This window comes from Sphaerulina musiva (genome assembly GCF_000320565.1).
Source record: "Sphaerulina musiva SO2202 unplaced genomic scaffold SEPMUscaffold_12, whole genome shotgun sequence".
NCBI lineage: Eukaryota > Fungi > Ascomycota > Dothideomycetes > Mycosphaerellales > Mycosphaerellaceae > Sphaerulina > Sphaerulina musiva.
Window position 1 is genome coordinate 754,994 of NW_016017394.1, and position 20,378 is coordinate 775,371.

A 20,378-nucleotide genomic window follows, 5' to 3' on the forward strand; every position below is an offset into this window, starting at 1 on the left:
ACTACTAAGGAGAATAAGGGATATTCGTTTTAAACGATAACTACTCCTACGAATCCTCCGATTCTATAGTATCTTATATAGACGACATTCTCTTCTTTATAACCCTAGCCCTAACCCTAGTCTACTTAACTCTCGTCCCTACCGAGTACTTAATAATTCCCGCCTCTACCGAGTACTTAATAATATCCGCCTCTACCGAGCTAACAATACCCGCCTCTACCGAGCCAATAATATCCGCCTCTACCGAGCTAATAATATCCGCCTCTACCGAGCTAATAATACCCGCCTCTACCGAGCTAATAATACCCGCCTCTACCGAGCTAATAATACCCGCCTCTACCGAGCTAATAATACCCGCCTCTACCGAGCTAACAATTCCTACCTCTACCGAGCTAACAATACCCGCCTCTACCGAGTAGTTAACAATTTCTACCTCTACTAAGTAGTTAATATCCTCCTCCTTAGTATTCGGTATATCCGAATAATCTAGGAATTGCTCTATAGCTATACTACTATAGCTAACCCGAGTCTTCGTATTAACCGAATAGTTAAAGCAACCCTCCCTATAATTACTCGGAGAGAACGAATACTCAAAGACCTCCCTAACCCTAACCCTAACCCTAACCCTAATAGGAGCAACGGATATCTTAGCTAGGCCGTCGATATACATATTCTGTAAGGACCTTATTTCAGACACCTTACTAACCCTAGTAGTATAGAGACTAACCGATAGGTTACTTCTCGTTATAAACGTAATATATAGAAAGCCTTACTTTTATAAAGTTCTTACCTACAGTACCCTATATTACTCTTATTCCTTACTTTCGTTGTTCCTTACTTTTATTGTTCCTTACTTTTATTATTCCTTACTTTTCTTTATTGATTCCCTACCTATATAAGGTAATCTCTCCCCTACTTTCTTCCTCTTCCTTTCTCCTATATCTATATACCTAGCTTCTCGTTTAAAACGTAAAAACAATCTTCTTTCTTTTAACAATAGCTTCCCTTGCTATTACTTAGCCTAGCTTTGCCGGTACTAGCCTATCCCGCCCTCTTTAGGAACGCCGCTAGATCAACCGCCTGAATATATAGTAGTTAACTCTCGCTCCTAACGAGAGAAACCGCTATATAGTATATACTAATCGCTAGGGACCGGTATCTCGGCTAGGTCCTAGATATAACGTTAGTACCGAAGGTTAGGTAAGGTAAGTTAATATCCTCCTTTTCGTTAAGAACGAGAAGATTGCTAATAAATTTAGGGATTATTACTAGCGCCAAAACCGTAGTATACCTAAGTATAATAGCTGCTAGGCATCTAACGACGCTATGCCTAGCGATAGAAATATTCCTCTTAGCCTTAATCCTATTAATCTTATACTATATAGTTGTGCCTAGGCCGATGCTATAGTAGAACTTTAGGCAATTCTCTAGGGTATCTAGACCTAGCGTCAAACGAATAATAAGATTGCGGTAGGAGAGAGAGAGTCTTCGTTAAAAACGAAAAGTACTAATAAGTTCTAGAAAATGCCTCGTTTATCCCGTACTGCCCTCCGCCTCTCTATTAAGCAACTCGCAGGGCAGCCTATCTCTTAGACCCTTCTTACAAATACTAGTTCTTTGAGAAATGCTCTTACTAACCGCCCGAATATCTATATTAACGACTAGCCGGCAAATACCTAAGAATTCGTTTGAAGCGAGAAGTTAGGGAAAGGGGAGAGGGGAGAGGGGGAGAGGGGGAGAGGGGAGAGGGGAGAGAGGAGAGGGGAGAGGGGAGAGAGGAGAGGGGAGAAAGGAGAGGGGAGAGGGGGAGAGGGGGAGAGGGGGAGAGGGGAGAAAAGTTCTAGTACTTACTTTAGAGAATTTCCTATATATTCGGTACAAACGAGAAGACAGATATAATATGCTTTAGTACGATATACTTTAGTACGACATACTTTGGTACGATATACTTTAGTACGATATGCTTTAGTATAATATACTTTAGTACGAAATACTTTAGATACATATTTCGCTGTAATACTGTATTACGTTAATAACGAGATATAGGGGTACGTAACGTAGCATTATGTCTAGGGCTGCGATTAGACGAATCTAAGGGCTGCCTATAGCCCCGCCGGTAATAACAACATAATACGGAACTGTAGTAGGGAGGATCTACAATTAGGATCTGGCCTACCTGAACATTATTGGCTGTTATTTCGTATTTGCTAGATTTGGCTGTGTTTCTTAGCAGCGCTACTACTTGAAGGATAGACAGACGTACTCTTCTAGCCTTTAGGGGCTTCGCTATACCTCGATACAAAGAGCAAAACGCAACAACTTTGTAAGGGGGATGCTATGTTATAGCTGCTGATAGAGGTGTATTATTCGCTGACTTCCTATAATACTAACCTACCGGTATTACCTTACTTAGTAGGTAGTTCTAGTTAGTACGGCTGCCTGGTGTATATGTATATATACGTATATTGTAGTACGATAGGGACTACTACAGAGCTTTTTCTTTCTCTCTATAGATAGGGGAGGTAGGGATCTTCCGCGGTAGACACCGTAGAACAAAGCGATAGTAGGAGCAAACAAGGTCTGTATATTATAGTACTTAAGGTAGAAGGTAGGTAGGCAGGTCGTTTTGCTATATCCGCGTAGCCGGTTCCGTCGGCCTCAGTTTTGACCTCTCTGTATATGTGTATATATATGTATGTGTATAAGAGAGAGAGAGAGAGAGAGAGAGAAGAGGCAATCGCCTAGAGTAATACAAGAGAAGACAGCAACCCCGTATAGGCAAGGGAAACAGAAAAGAAGGAACTGCGATTAGCTAAGTAAGTCAGTCTACCGTCTCTGCGAAGGGTCCTATTTCTTCGGCTTTGTATCCTAAAACAGTGCCGATGCCTCTTCGTCGTTGTCGTCGACTAATTAACCAAATACAGCGACTGATCTATAGACACTCCGATATAGCTCCTTGCTAATCGGGCGAGCGACTGATTCTGATTATACGGCCGTATATCCGATCTTGCACAATTTTCCCTAGCTTTGTCTTTGTCTTCGCCCTTTATCTTTACCTTCTACTAAACGTATTCTACAGATATGTATACCTACGGAGTGCGAGCTATCTATACGACCCTGTCTAAAAAGAACAAGATTGCCTGCGCTCGAGCTTACTACTATTCCGCCTACTAATATAGATATAGTAGTCTTAGTCCAGACGCTAGTAGAGGTACGCTTGCAGCTAGAGGTAAATGCAAAGGCGAAGCTACATACAGGTATGTACTCGACAAAAGAGATATCGACATTGTAGATAGTAGAGGATGCCGTATAAGGCTTCGTATCTAGTAAGGTTTTCTTCTTGACCTATATATAGGCCCTAGGTGTAGGGATAGGTAGAATAAATGCAGTAGCTAATAAGAAGGATAGAGGAGATTAGTATTATAGGCAGGTCGAATCGATCAACTACATGTACAGAGGTGCTAGCCGAAGTGGCCCTAGTCGAAGCTTACGCTAGGGGCGGTCCGCGACGGGCTAATCGAGAATAGACAAATCAACCTGTTTCTTCAACGAGAAAACCTGTAAGTGGGAAGATTTTTCCTCGTACTTGCCAGCCCCGTACTACCGATATCAGCTAGCCCGGCCGGACCGCTCCTAGCGCTTGCACAGACCAGGGCCACTTCGGCTAGCACCTCTGTACATGTATCGGCAGGTAGGAGGTACCTTGGGTAAGTAGATTTGTGTTTTTGAGTGATCGGCATTCTTCCGAGTATTCCCCTGCCCTACCATCTCCACCGTCCACGTTGTCTGCTGACTCAGCGCCTCGTGCGACAAATTGTGTAATTGACGTCAGCATTGAAAGCTTGGAGCCTTGGATGCTCCACTGCACGTGGCTGAGACAACTCTCCGTCGACGACAAGGGACTGTATGTGCAATCACACATTGCACTATCCGTGATGGTAGGGGATAATAATGAGCTTACGTTGCAGGAAGGAGACATGTTCGGGAATATAACTGTATGTGTCATTACATGTACTTTGCCAACTGCCGAGCTAGTGCAATGAACCAGAGTCGGGTGGCCTGCAGCCAAACGTTCATATTGGCAGTTGCTGCATGTTCAGCGTTCTGGCCTCTAGTCGCTGTTGTTGTCCTCTGTCGCACTGGCACTGCTTCTGGGCCGCAGGCATCGAGCCGGTAGATGCGAGGATGCAAAGATACGACGAGAACAACGGTGCGATGTTGTGCTGACAGGCAAAGACTAAGAAGTTGTGGATGCGGGGTCGTACATATGTGCCTAGACCTGCTTGCCTGATTCAGTAGACGCACCTCAGAATTAGTTCGGAGGAGCTTTTGAGCAAATTTCTTGACGCACTGACGCAGACGCCAGTATACTTGTGCGGTGTGCTCTAGAAATTGCCATCAAGGCACGTTGTGGGAGGTACTCTATAGTGTGTTGCCCTTGTCGCCATGCTTCAGTCTGTCTTCGAAAGGGAGTGGTGTCATTCGCAACCTTCTGGAAGCAATGACTCTGCGCGTACAAAACGCTTGGCACACTGCAAGCGAGATGGTGTGCCATTCCGTCGTGAACATGCTTGTTAGCATCGCTGCGCTAGCAGAGAGAAGCAAAAGAATGACACAGGTATCCACAAGTACCGAATGATATCGACCTCCGAGATGCGCGCGTGCTGTTTTGCAACTTACCAGAGCCTAACGATGTCGTCGAGGCAGAGCAGAGCACTGGTGGCGGTTGGTTTTTCTCTGTTGCCGATTAGGACCGGTATTCGACAAAATCGATCGGCGTGAGATTTGCGAAAGGCTGCCAAGAACAGAAAAGCACAGCAGTCTCGCAGGATGCTGCACTGGAAGCCCTATGTTCCGTGAGAAGCGATGCCGATGGGGTCAGCGGGCATAAGAAAGACGCAAACTCCATAATTCGATTCGGTCAAAACTCGTATCCTATGTGATGACAGTCAGGATAATGTGATCGGGGAGAACGGCCGATGCAGCTAAGCAACAATGTTGATGTCTTGCAAGTCTTGCTTGGTTGCCTCTTCAAATGGTGGAGGACGTGGGCGTTAGCGCCGGAGGACTGCATACTGTAATAAGATCAGTCCGAGGATCAAGAAAATTGGGCACCACGGACTTGCCTCTTCACATCGACTCCACCTCACGGCGGCCGCGAGCAGAAGGAGCTGGGAAGCCCATCGCTTCGACTCGTTGCTTCTCTTCTATGCTGCAGGCTTGGTATGTGGTATCAGCCTGGGCCTTGATGCTGTGGACTCGGCGAGCTCGCAGGCGCACCAACTACAGTCAGGTAGGTAGTCAGGAGCTGGCAATGATAAGCTTCGTCGTTTATAGTAGGTACTGTAGCATCATCCTCGATAGTCTGTTGAATCCCGTCAGCCGACTGTGCAGCTCCGTTGCAGCTGCACTACTCTGCTAGGAGGCACTGATGAAAGAGACGCGTCTCATTAATAATTGGGATCAGACACCGACGCTTGATGATGTTTATTATAGCAGTCCGCGCTAGTCGATGTCACGGCTGGGGTTTTACGAGGTCTGTGGTCAGTGCCCGAAGACATGGTGAAAACATTTCGAATCGCCGTCGCAATCTGAATCAGACAGCCTCGTGGCCTGCCGGGATGATTCATTCGCACCGACCTTTCCTCTCGGTCCGGTGTGCGGGCCGGCGTCCAGGCAGCTCTTTTTCCTGCGCTTCAGCACACAGGTCTCGCTGACCTCGCTTCCATGCGCCAAAGGTGAGGTGATGGTGAGACGTGTATGGCATCGCGAAAAGCCCAGTTCCCACCTGTCAAGAACGCGTTCCGTGGTTGGCAGCAACTCGCGTCCGGTATTGTACGACGAGCAAGGGCCTTGGGAACATGGCGAGGTGTGGGTAGGCAATAATGAAATAAGGTGATTCGAACAACAATCGCCGTGCATCCTAGGCGTTTGTAAAATTTCAAGCCTGCTCAATCGTTTAGATCCATCGCTCTTCGTGCATCAGCAACCACGTGGTGGACATGGGAATACCGGAATATGATCCCATCACGGCTCCTTTCAAACAGTCTCCAATACGGCATTGGCTGGGTTGTCAGCAGCCAGAAGTCTGACTCTGCAGTCAAGACCCACTTTGGGGACAACGACCTTCCTTTCTTGGCTTGATCTCTCGTGAGCACTGAGCACTGAGCACTGAGCACTGAGCAAGCCCCGTCCGGTTAATGTCGCTGCTGGGCTTCTCGTAGCGTCTTCAGAGACACGTGGCAAAAAAAGCCAATGACGAAAAGATTGGACTCCGCTCACGCCGCTCAGCGGCTGCAGGTGCAAGCCCGCTGCCCACACTCGCTTGCCACCTTAGGTCTCATCAGGCCCCTCAGGCGATATACCTCCTGCGTCCGCAGCCTGTCGACCTGCACAGTAGTACCGTAATACTAGCGGCACCAGCGCTCCAGCGTTGCCTGACCTTGCTTACGTCGCATGGATCTCTGTCGCGTGCACGGGAACGAGTGGTACTGTAGTAGTGTAGCCAGACATGCATCGCAATAATAGCCGCGTTGGGGACTGTTGCCAAAGATTTGAACATCAAGCACCTTCTCGCAACGCATATCCCGAGCGCCGGGTAGGCATTATGGACTGGGCGGTGGCTTGATCATGGCTGTCATATCTCACTCTTGCGGATCCTGTCCAGAAAGCTTGCCGCAAATGTTTCATTATTTCTGGTGGACGGCACATCTCACGCCAAACGGGTCATCTGTGTGTACTAGCACAAAAAGTCCAGCCACCAGCACCACACGAGGCATCATCGAAAAGAAATCTCCGAGCGGATACCAGCGCGATGGCCTCTGTGAGTTGTGCCTCCGCCCTCATGCAGTCTCGCGGATATGCTCGCACGCGAATCATGCTGTCGTGTTCACTCGAACCACAACATGTTTTATTTAGTGACATCGACGTGCTTGATGTGACGGACGCATGCCTGGAGGCTGACGCAGTCCACTCTGCAGGTCAATCGCAAGACACGAGGTGGCAGGGATGTGGACCTCGGCGCAAGCACCTGCATGCACGCGATATTGTTTATTAACCCTCTTGCAGACTTGCGCTTCCTTTCGCTATCCTCCAAACCTGGAAGTAGGCCTTTCTGAGTTCCCGAGAACCTTCCAACACGCTCTCGTTCGAACTCGGGGGCGCAAAGAGTACCACAGGCTGTATTGGGCCACGACCACTGGCAAGAGGAGAAATTACATTCCGTTTCCGCTCGTGCGAAGCTACTTGAACGGCCGAAAAAGGTATCAAGAATGTTCAGTCATCACTATTGTGGGCATTACGACGCTCGCTGGCGGGGCCGCCGTACTCGCTACCAGTTCGATCCGTTGAGTAAGAACGATCTATATCAAATGTGGCCCAAGTCCAGAAGGCTAACAGGAATTTCGATTTACCTTCTAGCGGTGTCGATCATGCATCTGCGCGGATATTTCGGCTAGTAGGCTTGTTAGCCTAATTATCTATAGTACACCGTCAAAAGTCAAGCCTCCTATAATGGCTAATCCACGGACTGCAATGTGATGCTGACCGAATAGCAAAATTTGGTTCAGGAAGTAGTTGAGTGTGAAATTGGACTCCGATCAACCAAACACAATGTGCAGAGTTGACGGCTTTAAGCGCGCCACACGGCGCCCAGCATCGCGCAAAGTGCCTTCCACGTGGCCGCCAGCCTGCGAAGACTAAAGCTTAAATATTCCGTGCCAAAAGTCGTGCTTTGCAGCCATGAGTGACATTTGTCGATCGAGTCGCGTTCAGTAAGGTAATACATGTAATCGTCGACGACTTGTGAAAATAATGTGCTTCGATTTGCTATTCGATATTCAGATTTTGTCGAGACTGCCGCAATCCTCTGTCTTTGGAGATGATGCCTCCCGTCCACAACCATTCTTTGTGCTCGAGACCGCTTGGCTTAGCCCGAAACGTCCGAGGACATCTGAGGTTACATCGAATGAAAAGCTCCTTGGTTCTCGAGCGCCGAGATAGTATTAGGGCGGACGGGATAAAAGGCAATGCAAAATCTGGCTGGCTCAGAGTACGCTATGAGCATTGTCAGAATGCGGTCTGCCATGGTCGCAATTAGTCATTTTGCGAATAGGCCATAGCAACATCGTCGATGTAGGACTTCACTCTCTGGGCGATATTCTATGAAGAGTGCCTTACTCACACGAATGGTGACGGAAGCGCACCTGCCAGACTCTTTGACTGGGAAATGTTGCCGCAGACTCTGTGCATGTCGAGCGTAAGCAGAGCAGAGTTCGCACGCTCACGTGTTGTTGGGTACCGAGAGCGTGCACACCATCGTGCCAAATGGTCGACATGCGTCAGGAATGTGTTGCCATGCGTACACAGCCTGCCGTGCCGATGCGTCCGTCCAACGATGCACCCTCGCGCTCTCTCTCAGCGTACCGCCAAAATTGTGAATTGACGGGAGAGGCAGTGACTTAGGTGGGACAAAGGGAAAGTGTGGAAGAAGACGAGTGGTCCATGTCTTGAGAGAGCATGGCTCGGCGGCGAGGGATGCTAGGCCTAATGCGCATGGCCAATCCGTGGTGAACAATAATGCTTGCGAGCATGGTGAAACGGCTGGACGGATGAGCAGAACAAAGGGTGGTGATGCACAGCGGCTAGTCTAAGCAGTGCCGTGTGTGATGGCACTGCTTGCTGCTGCTGCTGCTGCTGCTGCTGTTGGTGGCCGCAAACAACGACTCCGAGACGGCGACTCGACACGAGAGCCATGGCGACTGGTGAGTGCCGACAGGTGAGATGGAGGGAGGCCCATGAATGAGCACAGGACGTGTCTCTGCCACTTTCTGGACTGGACTGGGCTGGGCAAGGGCAGTGGAGGGCGTGCCGAGTGAGGGTAGAGTGCGTGGTCCGGCTGGGCGCTCGGCAGCAGCAGACAGCCCAGGCAGAGGTGGTGTGTCAGCACTCAGCAGCGGTCCGGTCGTTTAGTCCCAGATGTTTCGTAAAGCAAGCAGAACTACCCTTGTCCCCGTCGCGCGCGCGGCAGCGTGGAGCCGTATTGGTTGCTGCCCACGAGTTCCATCCTTGCATGCCGGTGTCCTGTGCGCAGACGATCAGCACCAGGTGAAGATGACTACTGCGCCAGGTTTAATAGCCAGCACTGGGATCGCAGCAGGCACTTGTGCTGTATTCCAGCTAGAGGCCCCTACCCTTGCCAGCGTCTCCGGCCCACTCGCTCTGCGCCTGTGACTTGTACAAGACTGCCATGATATCCGCCGGCCCAACCTCATCACGCACTGCCTCTGGCACCGACAGCATATCCCGCATTCCACACCTCACGCATTCCACGGCCGCGCCCGCTTTGAACGGCACCCAACGCCCACGAGGTGTTCGCCACGAGTCACCCGCCGCATGCGCCCTTCCTGACGTAGCATCCTCACCCTCACCACCCTCATCCTCATCCCGCCCCGACCACGACTGCCATACCACCACCCGCCGCCCTTTGTGCTGCTGTTCCCCACCGCCGTCCTCCCGTCACCCCCACCAGCGACGAACGCAATTCGACGTTCGTAGGCACTCTACCCTCCCGACCATCCCGCTCGTCGACAAGGTGGATTCTCGACAGCAACGCGTAGTTCCGTCCAGCGTCAAGAGCAGAACCCACTCTCGCTTGGCTTCGTTTGGCCGCCAGACATTGAGAGGCATTGTTCCGGTGCACGACTCCCAGCCCCAGGGCGAGCCACTCTTACGAGTGCCCGTCTCGCCTGCAGACGTGGGCCCGCGACGCCAGCCTTTGGACGCCTCGACGTGGTCCAAATCTTCGTCGGAGACTGCGCTCTCGGACGATTCGAAGTCAGATAAGAAGTCTGTTGGGGACAGGCCAAGCCGTGAGGACGCTGCACCGTGGATGGAACGCGACAGATCAGAGGACGGACTGCAATATCAAGACACCGAAGCATACGAGCGTATCCTACGCAGAAGCCCGCGCATGATGCATCAAACATCGTCAAAACTGCTCAAGATGACTGGCGATGACCAGCCATACACTCGGGTATGTTGTCTTCTCCTCACCTGCCCATGGCCAGTGTTTGTAGTGCATCTTCACCAGTGATTACTGATGCTTCAACCTACACATGTCAAATCTTCATTTCTCTCCTGCTGAATCCTGATCATGTCGTGCTTACAATATGTTCAGGATTTCAAAGATCTTTTTGCTACCCTCATCGTCAGCTTGCCGCTCACGTCGCACCGAGTGCGGTTTTCACGATATGCTCATACTTTCACGACCGAAGAAGCAATCACCAACCTGGGATCGCTTAAGTTCTCTCAGTCAAACCGCATGCCAGATCCCAAAGCGCCTGATAGGATAGTAACGACCACCACGACCACGACGTTCTCAATGGCCCGCGAAATGGCACGTGCAACTTGTGTAAGATTTTTGGAAGCGAGAATAATAGAATCGGTGGATGGCAGGACGGACTTTAGCTCTCGGAGCTCGGTCTGGCAGCTAACGCCCAAGGGCATGCACATTCTTGCACGTTTCTGCCAAAGAAATGGCATCCACCAACGGCATGTTAACGAACTGCTGGATTCCCCTCGCAATTTCATGAATTTGGTGATACTGGAGCGCGATGCCGAGACTGACGAGATCATGCACGACTGTGACACCATCAACGTCCTCTTCCGACGATTTGCTGGCGACTCTGGACCCAACATCAAAGCCGAGAATGCGTCTTCAGACTCCGACTCAATGAACGATTATGCCACAGGACAGGTAGGCGTGAGAATGGAGCGAGCAAAGAGCTCGCGCAGAGATCAAACGTCGCACTTTGTTTTCACTGGGAAGGCTGCGTTTGATTGGCTGATGGATTGCACGACAACTGTAAACAAGCGAGAAGGCTTCACGCTGGCGAATATGTTCTTGCAGACTGGCCTCATCGAGCCACAGGGCGAGGATCGCGGCCAGCAAAACGGTGGCGGGCCCCAGCGATTTGCAGCCTCGAGACATATTAAATATGCAGTCACGCTGAGGGGAATGCAGGTTGCTGGGTGGGTGCCTATGCCGACAACCTCCTCGCATGGTGAGCCTTCTGGTGCAGCACGACCGGCGGGCGCTAGCGTGCCTATTCGCGACTCGAACACCAATCGCATGACTGTTATCATCCGCGATCCTGCCCTGCGACTACTGTTTAGAGAATATCTGCGCGAGACACATTGTGAAGAGAATCTCTCCTTCTACACCGAGGTGAAGGCGTTCCTGGACGACTACCAGCGGGCGAAGCGCGGCTCTTCAGTGCCAAGGCCGGACATCATCAGGGAGACCCTCGCATCTGCGTATTCGCTGTACAACGCATTCCTTGCCCCGGGCTCACCATGTGAGCTGAATATCGATCACAACCTAAGAAATGCGCTTGCAGCACGGATGACACGTGCCGTTGGCGAAGATGAGCAGATGATCAGGAGTCTGGATGAAGTGGCGGACTTGTTCGATCAGGCGCAGAGTAGCGTTTTCAAGCTCATGGCCAGCGTAAGTGTGCAAAATTGGGCTTCACTTTAAAGACACGAGACGCTAACTGTTTCTCCTCACACAGGACTCTGTACCCAAATTTTTCCGTGAGCCCAAATACGCCGCCGTGTTGAAGGAGCGAAATCTCGAACATATGATTTCGAAGTTTGCAGCAACCAATGTCACTGGATAGGTACCGAGACCGCCAAAGTCGACACTGTCACCCTCACGCTCATCCGGATTTCCTTCTGAGACTATGACACGAATTGTCCAGCTCAACGATGAGGGCTGCGGCACATGAGATGCCGGTGCATGCCCGACGCGAGCTAGGGCCTGCAGGAGCCGGCACCATTAATCCTGGACTCGCGCGTGCCCAAATCGCTGGGTTCGTATGCAATGGCCGCGTGGCATGCACAAAGCTTACAACGGCTTCGAGACATCCCCTGAAGGCTCACTCGCGTAGAGTAGGTCTAGGACAAATCACGCTTGGACTGTTGGGTATCTGCGTGTGAAGGTACGAAGTATGCTATCGGCTTGGACTACGGATGTCAATTGCCTTTATTGTTCGAAATGTGTTACGTCTTGACACGTTCTCCTGCGCTTTTGGATATGATCATCACCAAGCGACTGGCGTTGTTGGACATGAGCGAGATACCATTGCTACTAGAAGTTTTGTTTTCATGAGCGATGCATTGGGTTTGCTCTGTGCTCGAGCTGAGAGGGCACTGCAAATGGCGTTTCCATTAGCGAGGACTGCTGGGCGTTCAGCGAAGTGAATCATGAAAGGCTGCGATCCTACCATTGCGATACCTGATTTTTATCAAAGATGTAACGATTCATTTCTCTCCGCCTCGCAGCGGAGACGGCTATAGCAATCTTCACTGCTACCTCCACCTACCAAGGGCTGTCCTTGTCATGCATTCGTTGCCTATCTGTGGTTGAATGAATCAATGTTTTGATTGATCGATTGATTGGTTGGTTGGTTGGTTGCCCGTGACACCGATGCCGGAGTCGGTTCCGTTTACCGAAAGTCGCGTTGAGGCGCGTGAACTGCGTTGTAGTGTAGTTCACATGCAAGGCACCTTACATCCTGTACTAGACTGACAACTTTTATCTCGACATCGTGCATTGTTGGCATTGAGCTGTTGAAGCTATGGGTGGCCCTCCAGGAGTAAGTCGCCACAACACGTCAAGCACAACAGTCACATACCTACATACACATATCAGGTACAACACCGCACACGAACAATGCCATATTGACCACTCCGTGTGTACCTTAGTCTCAGGCAGCGCCCCTACCCGCGAACCTCCCCTTCCGCATCGTATCGAAAACCATAGGCTCCGGCGCATATGCCTCGATCCGTAAAGCCATTCCACCAAACTCTTCCGGCCCCGTCATCGCCGTCAAATTCATCAACAAAGACCACGCCTTCCGCGCCGGCCGTCTCCGTCCCAAACAACTCCTCATTGAGATTTCCGTCCACGCCCACGTCTCCTCTCATCCACACATCATCAAATACATCGCCCATGGCGAAGACCCCGCGTGGGTCTGGCTCGCCCTCGAATTAGCCGATGGAGGCGACCTGTTTGACAAGATCGAAGCGGATTCCGGTGTAGGCGAGGATGTTGCGCATTTCTACTTTACGCAACTGATCTCGGCGATTGCATGGTGTCATGGAAAAGGTGTGGCGCATCGGGACATCAAACCCGAGAACGTGCTGCTTTCTGGCGATGGGGATTTGAAGTTGGCGGATTTTGGGCTGGCGACGCAGTTTTTGGACTTGAAGAGCGGGGAGAGGAAGACCTGTGGTATGGTCTGCGGGAGTCCTCCGTATATTGCTCCGGAGATCATTGAGGTGGGCAAGGTGAATCAGAAGAGGAAGAGTAGAAACGATGATAAGCTGGGCTATGATCCTGCCGTTGCGGATGTTTGGAGTTGCGCGATTGTGCTCTTTGTGCTGCTGGTGGGCAACACGCCTTGGGATAGCCCGGTCATGGAGGAGAGTTATGAGTATCATGAATATGTCACGACAAAAGGCCGGAGTACGGACGAGTTGTGGGAGGGCGTTCCGGCTGAAGCGTTATCGCTTGTGAGAGGAATGTTGAGTGTGGAACCCGAGGGCCGCTTTACGATGGAGTCTGTGAGAAGACACCCTTGGTTCACGAGGAGTAACCCGCATTTGAACTCGAAGGGGAGGGTTAAGGATCCGATCTCACTAGCCACGCAGATGATGGAGTCACTGAAGGTGGATTTCTCGGCTGGGGTGCAGAGTAGTCAGCGACGAAGAGCGCCTGTGGCTAGCAGTCAGGGGGCAAATATGGATACCGACAGACACAAACCAAACTGGGCACAACTTGCATCGACACAACCCGAAACACCTATTTCAGACACTTCAGCTTTCGATTGGGAAACTCCGCCACGGCTCGGAGCTGGAAATGGTATACCCGCTTCTCAACCACAAACGAACGACGATAGAATAGCTGCAGTGGCAGCTCATACTTCAATTGCAGCACGGAAAGGCGAGCCCACGCCCACCAACCTCCACGCTCTCTTTTCCGAGGACCCATCGATGAGCCAGTTCTCAGCTACGCCTACTGTTCCTCTCACGCTCACGCAGGTCGCGCGCAAGTTCAATCACATTGTTCCCTCCCACTCGCTCACGCGCTTTAGCTCACTTCTGCCCTTCAGCCAGCTGCTGCCTATGCTCCTTAGCGCGCTACACAGGCTCAACATTCCCGTTGCAACACCTGCAGCTTCGGCATTGGAGGGCAAGGAAGATGTTGTCAGCATCTGGGTCAAGACTTTGGATGCGAACAAATTGCCTATACAAGGGCAAGTCGTGGTAGAGAGAATCAGGGTTGGAGGCACGGAGTTAGGAGTGGTTGAGTGGGAATTTTTGGAGACACGATTTTTGAAGCTGAAAGGCGATCCTCTGGGTTGGCGAAGGTTGTTCAAGCAGGTTGCTGTACTCTGTAAGGATGGCGTCTTCGGTGCTGGGCAGTAGTGAGACGGTCAACACCGAATGGATCACGGTACAGGACTGGATACGAGGCTTTGGACAGAAATGGTTACGACATGGCGCCGATACATGAATTTTACGGATAGATGAATATGATACCCGGAATATCAAGACAGTCAGGAGCTCTGAGCTCATAGGTCCTCGCGCTGAGTCTTCTCCTTGCGATAACCGGTTGTTGCACGTAAGGTGTGCTGACTGCTGACTGCTAACAGCCGAACTACCGCGCGAGGACTACTTTTACCGAATGACAGCTAGGAGTAGACATGAACTGCCGACCACTCTACCGAAAGAATCATATATATTGACTCCTATCGATCCTTCCACTTCTGTCTCTGCCGATATCCACCCCCCGGTCTTCTAAGGGGAAGCCAGAGCACATGGCTGCCATGGCTATAATAACGATAGCGGTGAGAAGCAGTGGAATCTCACGATCTCCACTGCCTATCTACACCTTGTTCATATTAGACTGGCCTAGCGCTTTCCGACAAGGCTGTAACGCTCGGTTGACCTGGTGCAAGGATGAATGGCAGGACCTGGAAGGCTGGAAGTAGGTTTGTTGCCTGGAATCGGTCTTGGCGAAGCTGACGAAGATCGTGACAAGGGGGTATAGTGATTGGAGAGTGAGAAGGGTGATGAGAAGAACTGGGTTTGTAGTAAGCCTGATGTGAGGAAGGAGGAGAGGTTCAGAGCCGACATCTTCGTCGACCCATAGAGACACATGTCTTCTGCTGCGTCGTCGATGAAAGTGGGACTCACACGATGAACGGTCTCATCATTTCCTTTTTTTTCCCCGGGTCATCAGCAACATCATCATCGTCATTCATCACGCATCGCACCATACCGTACGGGAGAGCACGTGTGAAACAACCTTTTCCAGGCTTCATCTTCCAATTTGCTGGAGCGAAAAGGTTGCTCCCATCCATCATACATACTATGCATACCCCCCGTTTACCCCCACCCCCGATCCAGGATAAGACCAACCTCGCGTCGAGACGGAACACATGGAAGGCATGGGATAGTGAAGGGTCTTCCACTTCCCGATGCGCGATATACTTTGCAGATACGGCACTTTGTTCATGACGCAGTCAACAGAGGCTTCGGATATCAATGAACCAACGAGAACTACCTCCTAATATCGGACTTGTTTGGGGAAGAGAAGCAAGTCCGGGCAGGAGTCTTCCGGTGTTTGGGAGGGATTCTGATCCAACACCAATTGTATATACCACAAAGGGAACATGCACGACAGAGATTTGACTAAGCAGCTTGCTTACGTTGCCTAAAGGGTAGGCCTTCTATCACACTAACGCATACATGTGTGTACATACATGTACTGATGGATTAGATAGGCAGCAAACATTGGGCTACCGCTCACTTCGCAATCGAGGTCCGAGACAAACACTGCAAGACCTCGATCTAGACTTCCGCACAAATTCCAGAAACCAAATAATCCTAGATCAAACTCTCTTCCCATTTTCACGACGAAGTACATGTACTGTATACATTCACAACTTCCCCCCTACCTATGCATCCAGAGAAGAGGGGCGAGGAAGGGCGGTGGGGAAACCAGAACATCCGATCACATCAGGTATAAACAAGAACATACCTACAAACACTGTAAATGTAATCACTATCACACAAACTACATGTACCCGTCCTAACAATTCCCGTATTAATCCCTGCATCTCCATCTCACCTCTCCCCCTGCCCCCTTCCCCTATTCCATGTCATTTGGGAGAAAAGCAATCCGCTCCGCGGACTGCCTCCTTCCGAACCCAGCAAGCAAGCAAGGAGAGTTGGACGATTTAGACTTTTTCTCACCACGTGGTTCGAAAGATGCATCTACCTTGTCCCCAAAAGCCAAAGAACACTTCCATGTAAAGAAAGACGGGATGAACAGGCTACAGGTACCTGCTTGGCTGACTGGCCTTACAGGTACCTGGTATATGCATGGCGTGCCCTGTCTCGTTTCTTTTTGTTTTTCCTTTTCCCTTTTCCCTTTAACCTTTTCCCGGTGTGTGGCGGGTCTTTTGTGTGGTGATGAACATGGATCAAGTGTGACAAATGAAGTCGACAGAGTTTTTTGTTGTTTGTTTTTTGTTGATTTGTTGATTTTAGGCTTTTCTTGTGCCTGTTGATCGTTCACCGGACTCACTCGATGATTGAATAGGTATCGGCCCTTTGCATCTATCGGGAAAAAGGCTATTGTTGACCTTGTTGTTGTTGTTGTTGCTGCTGCTGTTGCTGTTGCTGTTGTTCCTGTTGTTGCCGTCGCTGCTGAGTTGTTGTTATTGTTGTTGCTGCTGCTGTTGGTGTTGGTGTTTTTGTTGCTGTTGTTGCTGTTGTTGCTGTTGTTGCTGTTCTATTAATATGTACATATCTGTGAACATTTTCGTCAATGAATGACAAATATACCGTATTGACTCGCCGCAAGGCAGACCATACCTTATACATACATGTATCGTTCCTCGACGATGCTGCTTGACGCCAGCCTTGCCCAAAAGCCTTCCCTACCTTACTCTTGCTTGTCCTGCAAGGTACACGATCTGTTGGTAGGTTTTGTTGATGTTTTGTCAGCCTACTGCAATGTCGTCGTTCATCCTCACTTCATCTTGCTGTATCCGTAATATCTTATCACAGCCTGCGCTAGGTGAGTACTCACCATGACAAATGAGCGGGAATTCATATTGGTAGCAACGAGCGTCATTGAACAGTCTGACAATCATGTACATGTCCCAGGTCTCCAACCTCCATTCCAGCCAAGGCGTGCAACACGACGGCGCGTAACAGGGCGCGGAGTAGTGAGTCTCCAGCCTGCAAACCGACCTGCCCGCGTTTCCGCGACGGCAAGGAAGTAAAGCAGCATGCAGTCACACACCCGTTTCTTGTCCACATCCCATTCTCCCCTTCGCGAGCGAGCGACTTCGGTTAACGACATCTCTTCAACCTCCAGTACGACCAGCCCGCAAACACGCGACGGCGAGGAAGTAGAACGGCACGGAGAGGTGACCCTCCAGCCTGCAAAACAGCCCTGCCCACGTAGCCACAGTGGCGGAAGCAAAGAGCAGTGCCGCTGCCATATATTCTCCCGTGTCCATGTCGCACCCCCCATCCCCCCAAAACGCCTCGCTTCCTCCGTTATTACCATTGAGGTCCTTTTATCCCATGACTCCAAACTCCATGCTTCCTCTGTTCACATCGAGGTCCTCGTATCCATCAACGCCACGCTAAGATCAGAAGCGTGGCATGCCATCCCGTGGCCCCAACTCCTTGCGAACGCGTCAAACAAAATTAGACATTAGGTAGGGTGTAGTGTTGTATAAGAATTTTAGCACCTGTCCGTGCGCATCTGGCCACGGCGAGAGGTGGTGCCGACCACATCTGGAAGCCAGAGAGTTGGTCCCGGTTGGCCGTAGTCCTCTTGCCTGGCGCGCATCATGTCAACATGTGGGTAGTGCTTCGGTGTGCGCTCCATAGGATACCCTCCTGGGGTATTGCGACGGGCACCGCCGGGCCTGGTCCATTCCTCCATCTGGCGGGCCTGGATGGTGTAAAAGATACCATCAACCTTCTTCTCGGCTTTGGAGGTCTCATGTCTCCACCACTCATCGGAAAGATATTCATGTATGTTGTCTTTGCCAGCACGTGGAGGGATTACGTTTCGAGCGGCCCAGCCCTTCGCCGAATAGTCTGGACGCATTACCCTAGATGCCGGGGCGTTCTCCTTCTCCAAGACTTTTCCAAGTGCAGCGATCGTGACCATATCCGGCTCGCTTGCCGAAGCAATGACCGGAGCGACAGCCGGTAGAACTTTTGGTGCTTGCGTTGGCTGTACGATGGTCGAAGCGGCGACCTCTGAAGCTGCTGAAGGAGATGCGATCCTGGCCGGTAAGATTTCTTCGCTAATAATGCACTGCATTTTCTATCCGCAGCATAATGCTTTAAACAGCTTCTGGATGGCTCCTTGCTTGGGCTCTGGTTGCTGTGGCGGGGCTGGCCTCTGAGCTGCCGCACTCGTGGATTGTGGTGTGGCATTGACACCGCTTGAGGTTCCGGCACGAGTCAAGTCTGCGCGGCTGTTCTGGAACTGAGCTGCCGTGCTACGGTGGTCTGCGGAGTCCATTTGCATGCCGCTGCCACGCTTGCCCAAGTCCTGGCTGTTCTGTGGACGTCTGACAGGTTGAGCTCTCTGGTTGGCTGGTTGACGTACTGCGCCTGGCTTGCTTGGAAGCGGCTTCTCTTTGTCGATCTGTGGAGTATTCGATGCTCTGTTGATGTTGCTGCGGTGGAGATCGGCGTTGGAAGGATTGCCTTGCTCACGGTGACCAGCGGCGGCAGATGGGCGGGTTGGCACATCCCAACCCTTTCCATTGTTGAGCTTCATCCAATCGTACTCGCCATCTTCGACCTCACCAGTGTTCTGGAGTGCCTTTGTAAAGAGGTCGCGCAAGTAATCGTAATCTGGAGTGTCTTCGAAGCCCAAGTTGCGCACGTATGATAGGTACTTGTTGAACTCCTCTGGGTAGCCCTCACACAAGTCCTTGATCGGGGTGGTTTGTTTCTTCTCCCCGATCTTCTCATACTTTTGCTTATTAGTCGCAGCCTTCAGACCTTGCCATGGGAGTCCACCACGCAAGAAGTACATGAAGACGTGCCCGAGAGCCTCAAGGTCATCACGTCTGGATTGTTCGCGGCCAAGATGTGTATTGATTGACATGTACCTGGCAGTGCCCGACAGTGACTTGCGCTCACGGTATGGAATGTGCTGCTTTGTCTTTGGATCTCTGTACTGCTTCGCCATTCCAAAGTCGACAACGTGAATAACGTTCTGTGCTTTGGTGTTGGGACGGCCAATCAGGAAGTTGTCAGGTTTGATGTCGCGGTAGATGAGGTTCTTCTCGTGGATGGTCTGCACGCGGGAAAGCATCTGTTTGGCGACCATGACCACTGTCTTGACGGAGAATCGGCGGTTGCAGTGGTCGAAGAGGTCCTCGAGGGATGGACCAAGTAGATCTGGAACGAGGTGAGGTCAGTCGAAGTCACGTGCACACGATGCACACATGCGAGGAACCAGACGTGTCGCTGTTCCATGAGGACAGTGAAGCTTACCGATGACAAGTATGTTGTGTAAACCCTCCTGTCCGAAGTAGTACACATTGGGTATACCCGCTGTTCGCGATTAGCGTTCCGTCAGGCGGTCAGGGTGAAGAAGGCAGGCAGGCGGTGTCTACTTACGACATCCGACGAGGACCTTGTATGTGCGATACTCATCGCGTAGCTGTGGAGCGTCACTCTTACGCGGTTCAAACTTGATGGCTACCTGAGTGTTGTTCAAGAGGTTCGTGCCCTCGAAGATGACGCCGAAGCTGCCCTCGCTATGGGTGTGTCAGTGAGGTCTCTGCGCGCGTCAGCCAGCGCCTACGTACCCAATTTTCTTGCCGACGCGGTAGTGTACGCCGACGACATTGCTGGAGGAGTTGGTGCTCGCCATGGTGTGCGTTACGTGGTGGGAAGGCGGTGATTGCAGGCGGAGGTCTCGACGTGCGGTGGAGGTCGACAGACGTGCCGCGGCTCGCGGCAGCCGCGTGGAGGTGTTTCGGTATGCAGAAGGCAAGCGTTGGCTGCGATGGCTCGGACTTTTGTCGTTCCTGACTTGCAAAGCTGTAGTTGCGTGTGTATACAGAGAGATGCAGCTTTGGGGAGCGTCAGTTGGGAAGAGAAGGGGAAGCTGCGGGAAGCTGCCGAGCCCATCCTTGGCAGGCCCAGGAGCTTTGACCATATATCTCACGCCAGAAAACATCCGATACACCGCATTATTGCCGACCGACAAGATCTCAAAAGCAGAGAGGAGGTATCTATGACAGGTAGAGGCA

At 51.1% G+C, this 20,378-nt stretch overlaps 4 protein-coding genes across 4 annotated transcripts; 3 read left to right on the forward strand and 1 right to left on the reverse strand.

Annotated features, from left to right (window-relative positions):
- Window positions 1-5,760: 5,760 nt before the first annotated feature.
- SEPMUDRAFT_121268 (uncharacterized protein) lies at window positions 5,761-6,092 on the forward strand (the record flags this gene model as incomplete). Its single annotated transcript, XM_016901676.1, has 2 exons — window positions 5,761-5,835; window positions 5,964-6,092. 2 exons carry the CDS (start codon window positions 5,761-5,763, stop codon window positions 6,090-6,092), a joined length of 204 nt encoding a protein of 67 aa, XP_016756609.1.
- Window positions 6,093-9,973: 3,881 nt separating this feature from the next.
- Window positions 9,974-11,681, forward strand: SEPMUDRAFT_145103 (developmental regulator flbA; the record flags this gene model as incomplete). The annotated part of the gene is made up of 3 exons (XM_016903090.1): window positions 9,974-10,033; window positions 10,178-11,509; window positions 11,574-11,681. 3 exons carry the CDS (start codon window positions 9,974-9,976, stop codon window positions 11,679-11,681), a joined length of 1,500 nt encoding a protein of 499 aa, XP_016756610.1.
- Window positions 11,682-12,641: 960 nt separating this feature from the next.
- On the forward strand, window positions 12,642-14,564 carry SEPMUDRAFT_166911 (serine/threonine protein kinase; the record flags this gene model as incomplete). The annotated part of the gene is made up of 2 exons (XM_016908270.1): window positions 12,642-12,659; window positions 12,769-14,564. 2 exons carry the CDS (start codon window positions 12,642-12,644, stop codon window positions 14,491-14,493), a joined length of 1,743 nt encoding a protein of 580 aa, XP_016756611.1. The 3' UTR covers window positions 14,494-14,564.
- A 1,590-nt stretch (window positions 14,565-16,154) lies between these two features.
- SEPMUDRAFT_152139 (casein kinase I) lies at window positions 16,155-20,173 on the reverse strand. Its single transcript, XM_016907264.1, has 5 exons — window positions 19,932-20,173; window positions 19,741-19,880; window positions 19,615-19,674; window positions 16,951-19,518; window positions 16,155-16,885 (listed from the first exon to the last, which is right to left on the reverse strand). The coding sequence occupies exons 1-4, from the start codon at window positions 19,994-19,996 to the stop codon at window positions 18,428-18,430; spliced, it is 1,356 nt and encodes a 451-aa protein (XP_016756612.1). The 5' UTR covers window positions 19,997-20,173; the 3' UTR covers window positions 16,155-16,885; window positions 16,951-18,427.
- Window positions 20,174-20,378: the final 205 nt, after the last annotated feature.

Coding starts and splice junctions, on each gene's coding strand:
- SEPMUDRAFT_152139 (XM_016907264.1), bottom strand. CDS start 19,996: ATGGCGAGCACCAACTCCTCCAGCAATGTCGTCGGCGTACACTACCGC. Junction 19,881..19,931: donor CGCGTCGGCAAGAAAATTGG/GTACGTAGGCGC, acceptor ACACACCCATAG/CGAGGGCAGCTTCGGCGTCA. Junction 19,675..19,740: donor CAAGGTCCTCGTCGGATGTC/GTAAGTAGACAC, acceptor AATCGCGAACAG/CGGGTATACCCAATGTGTAC.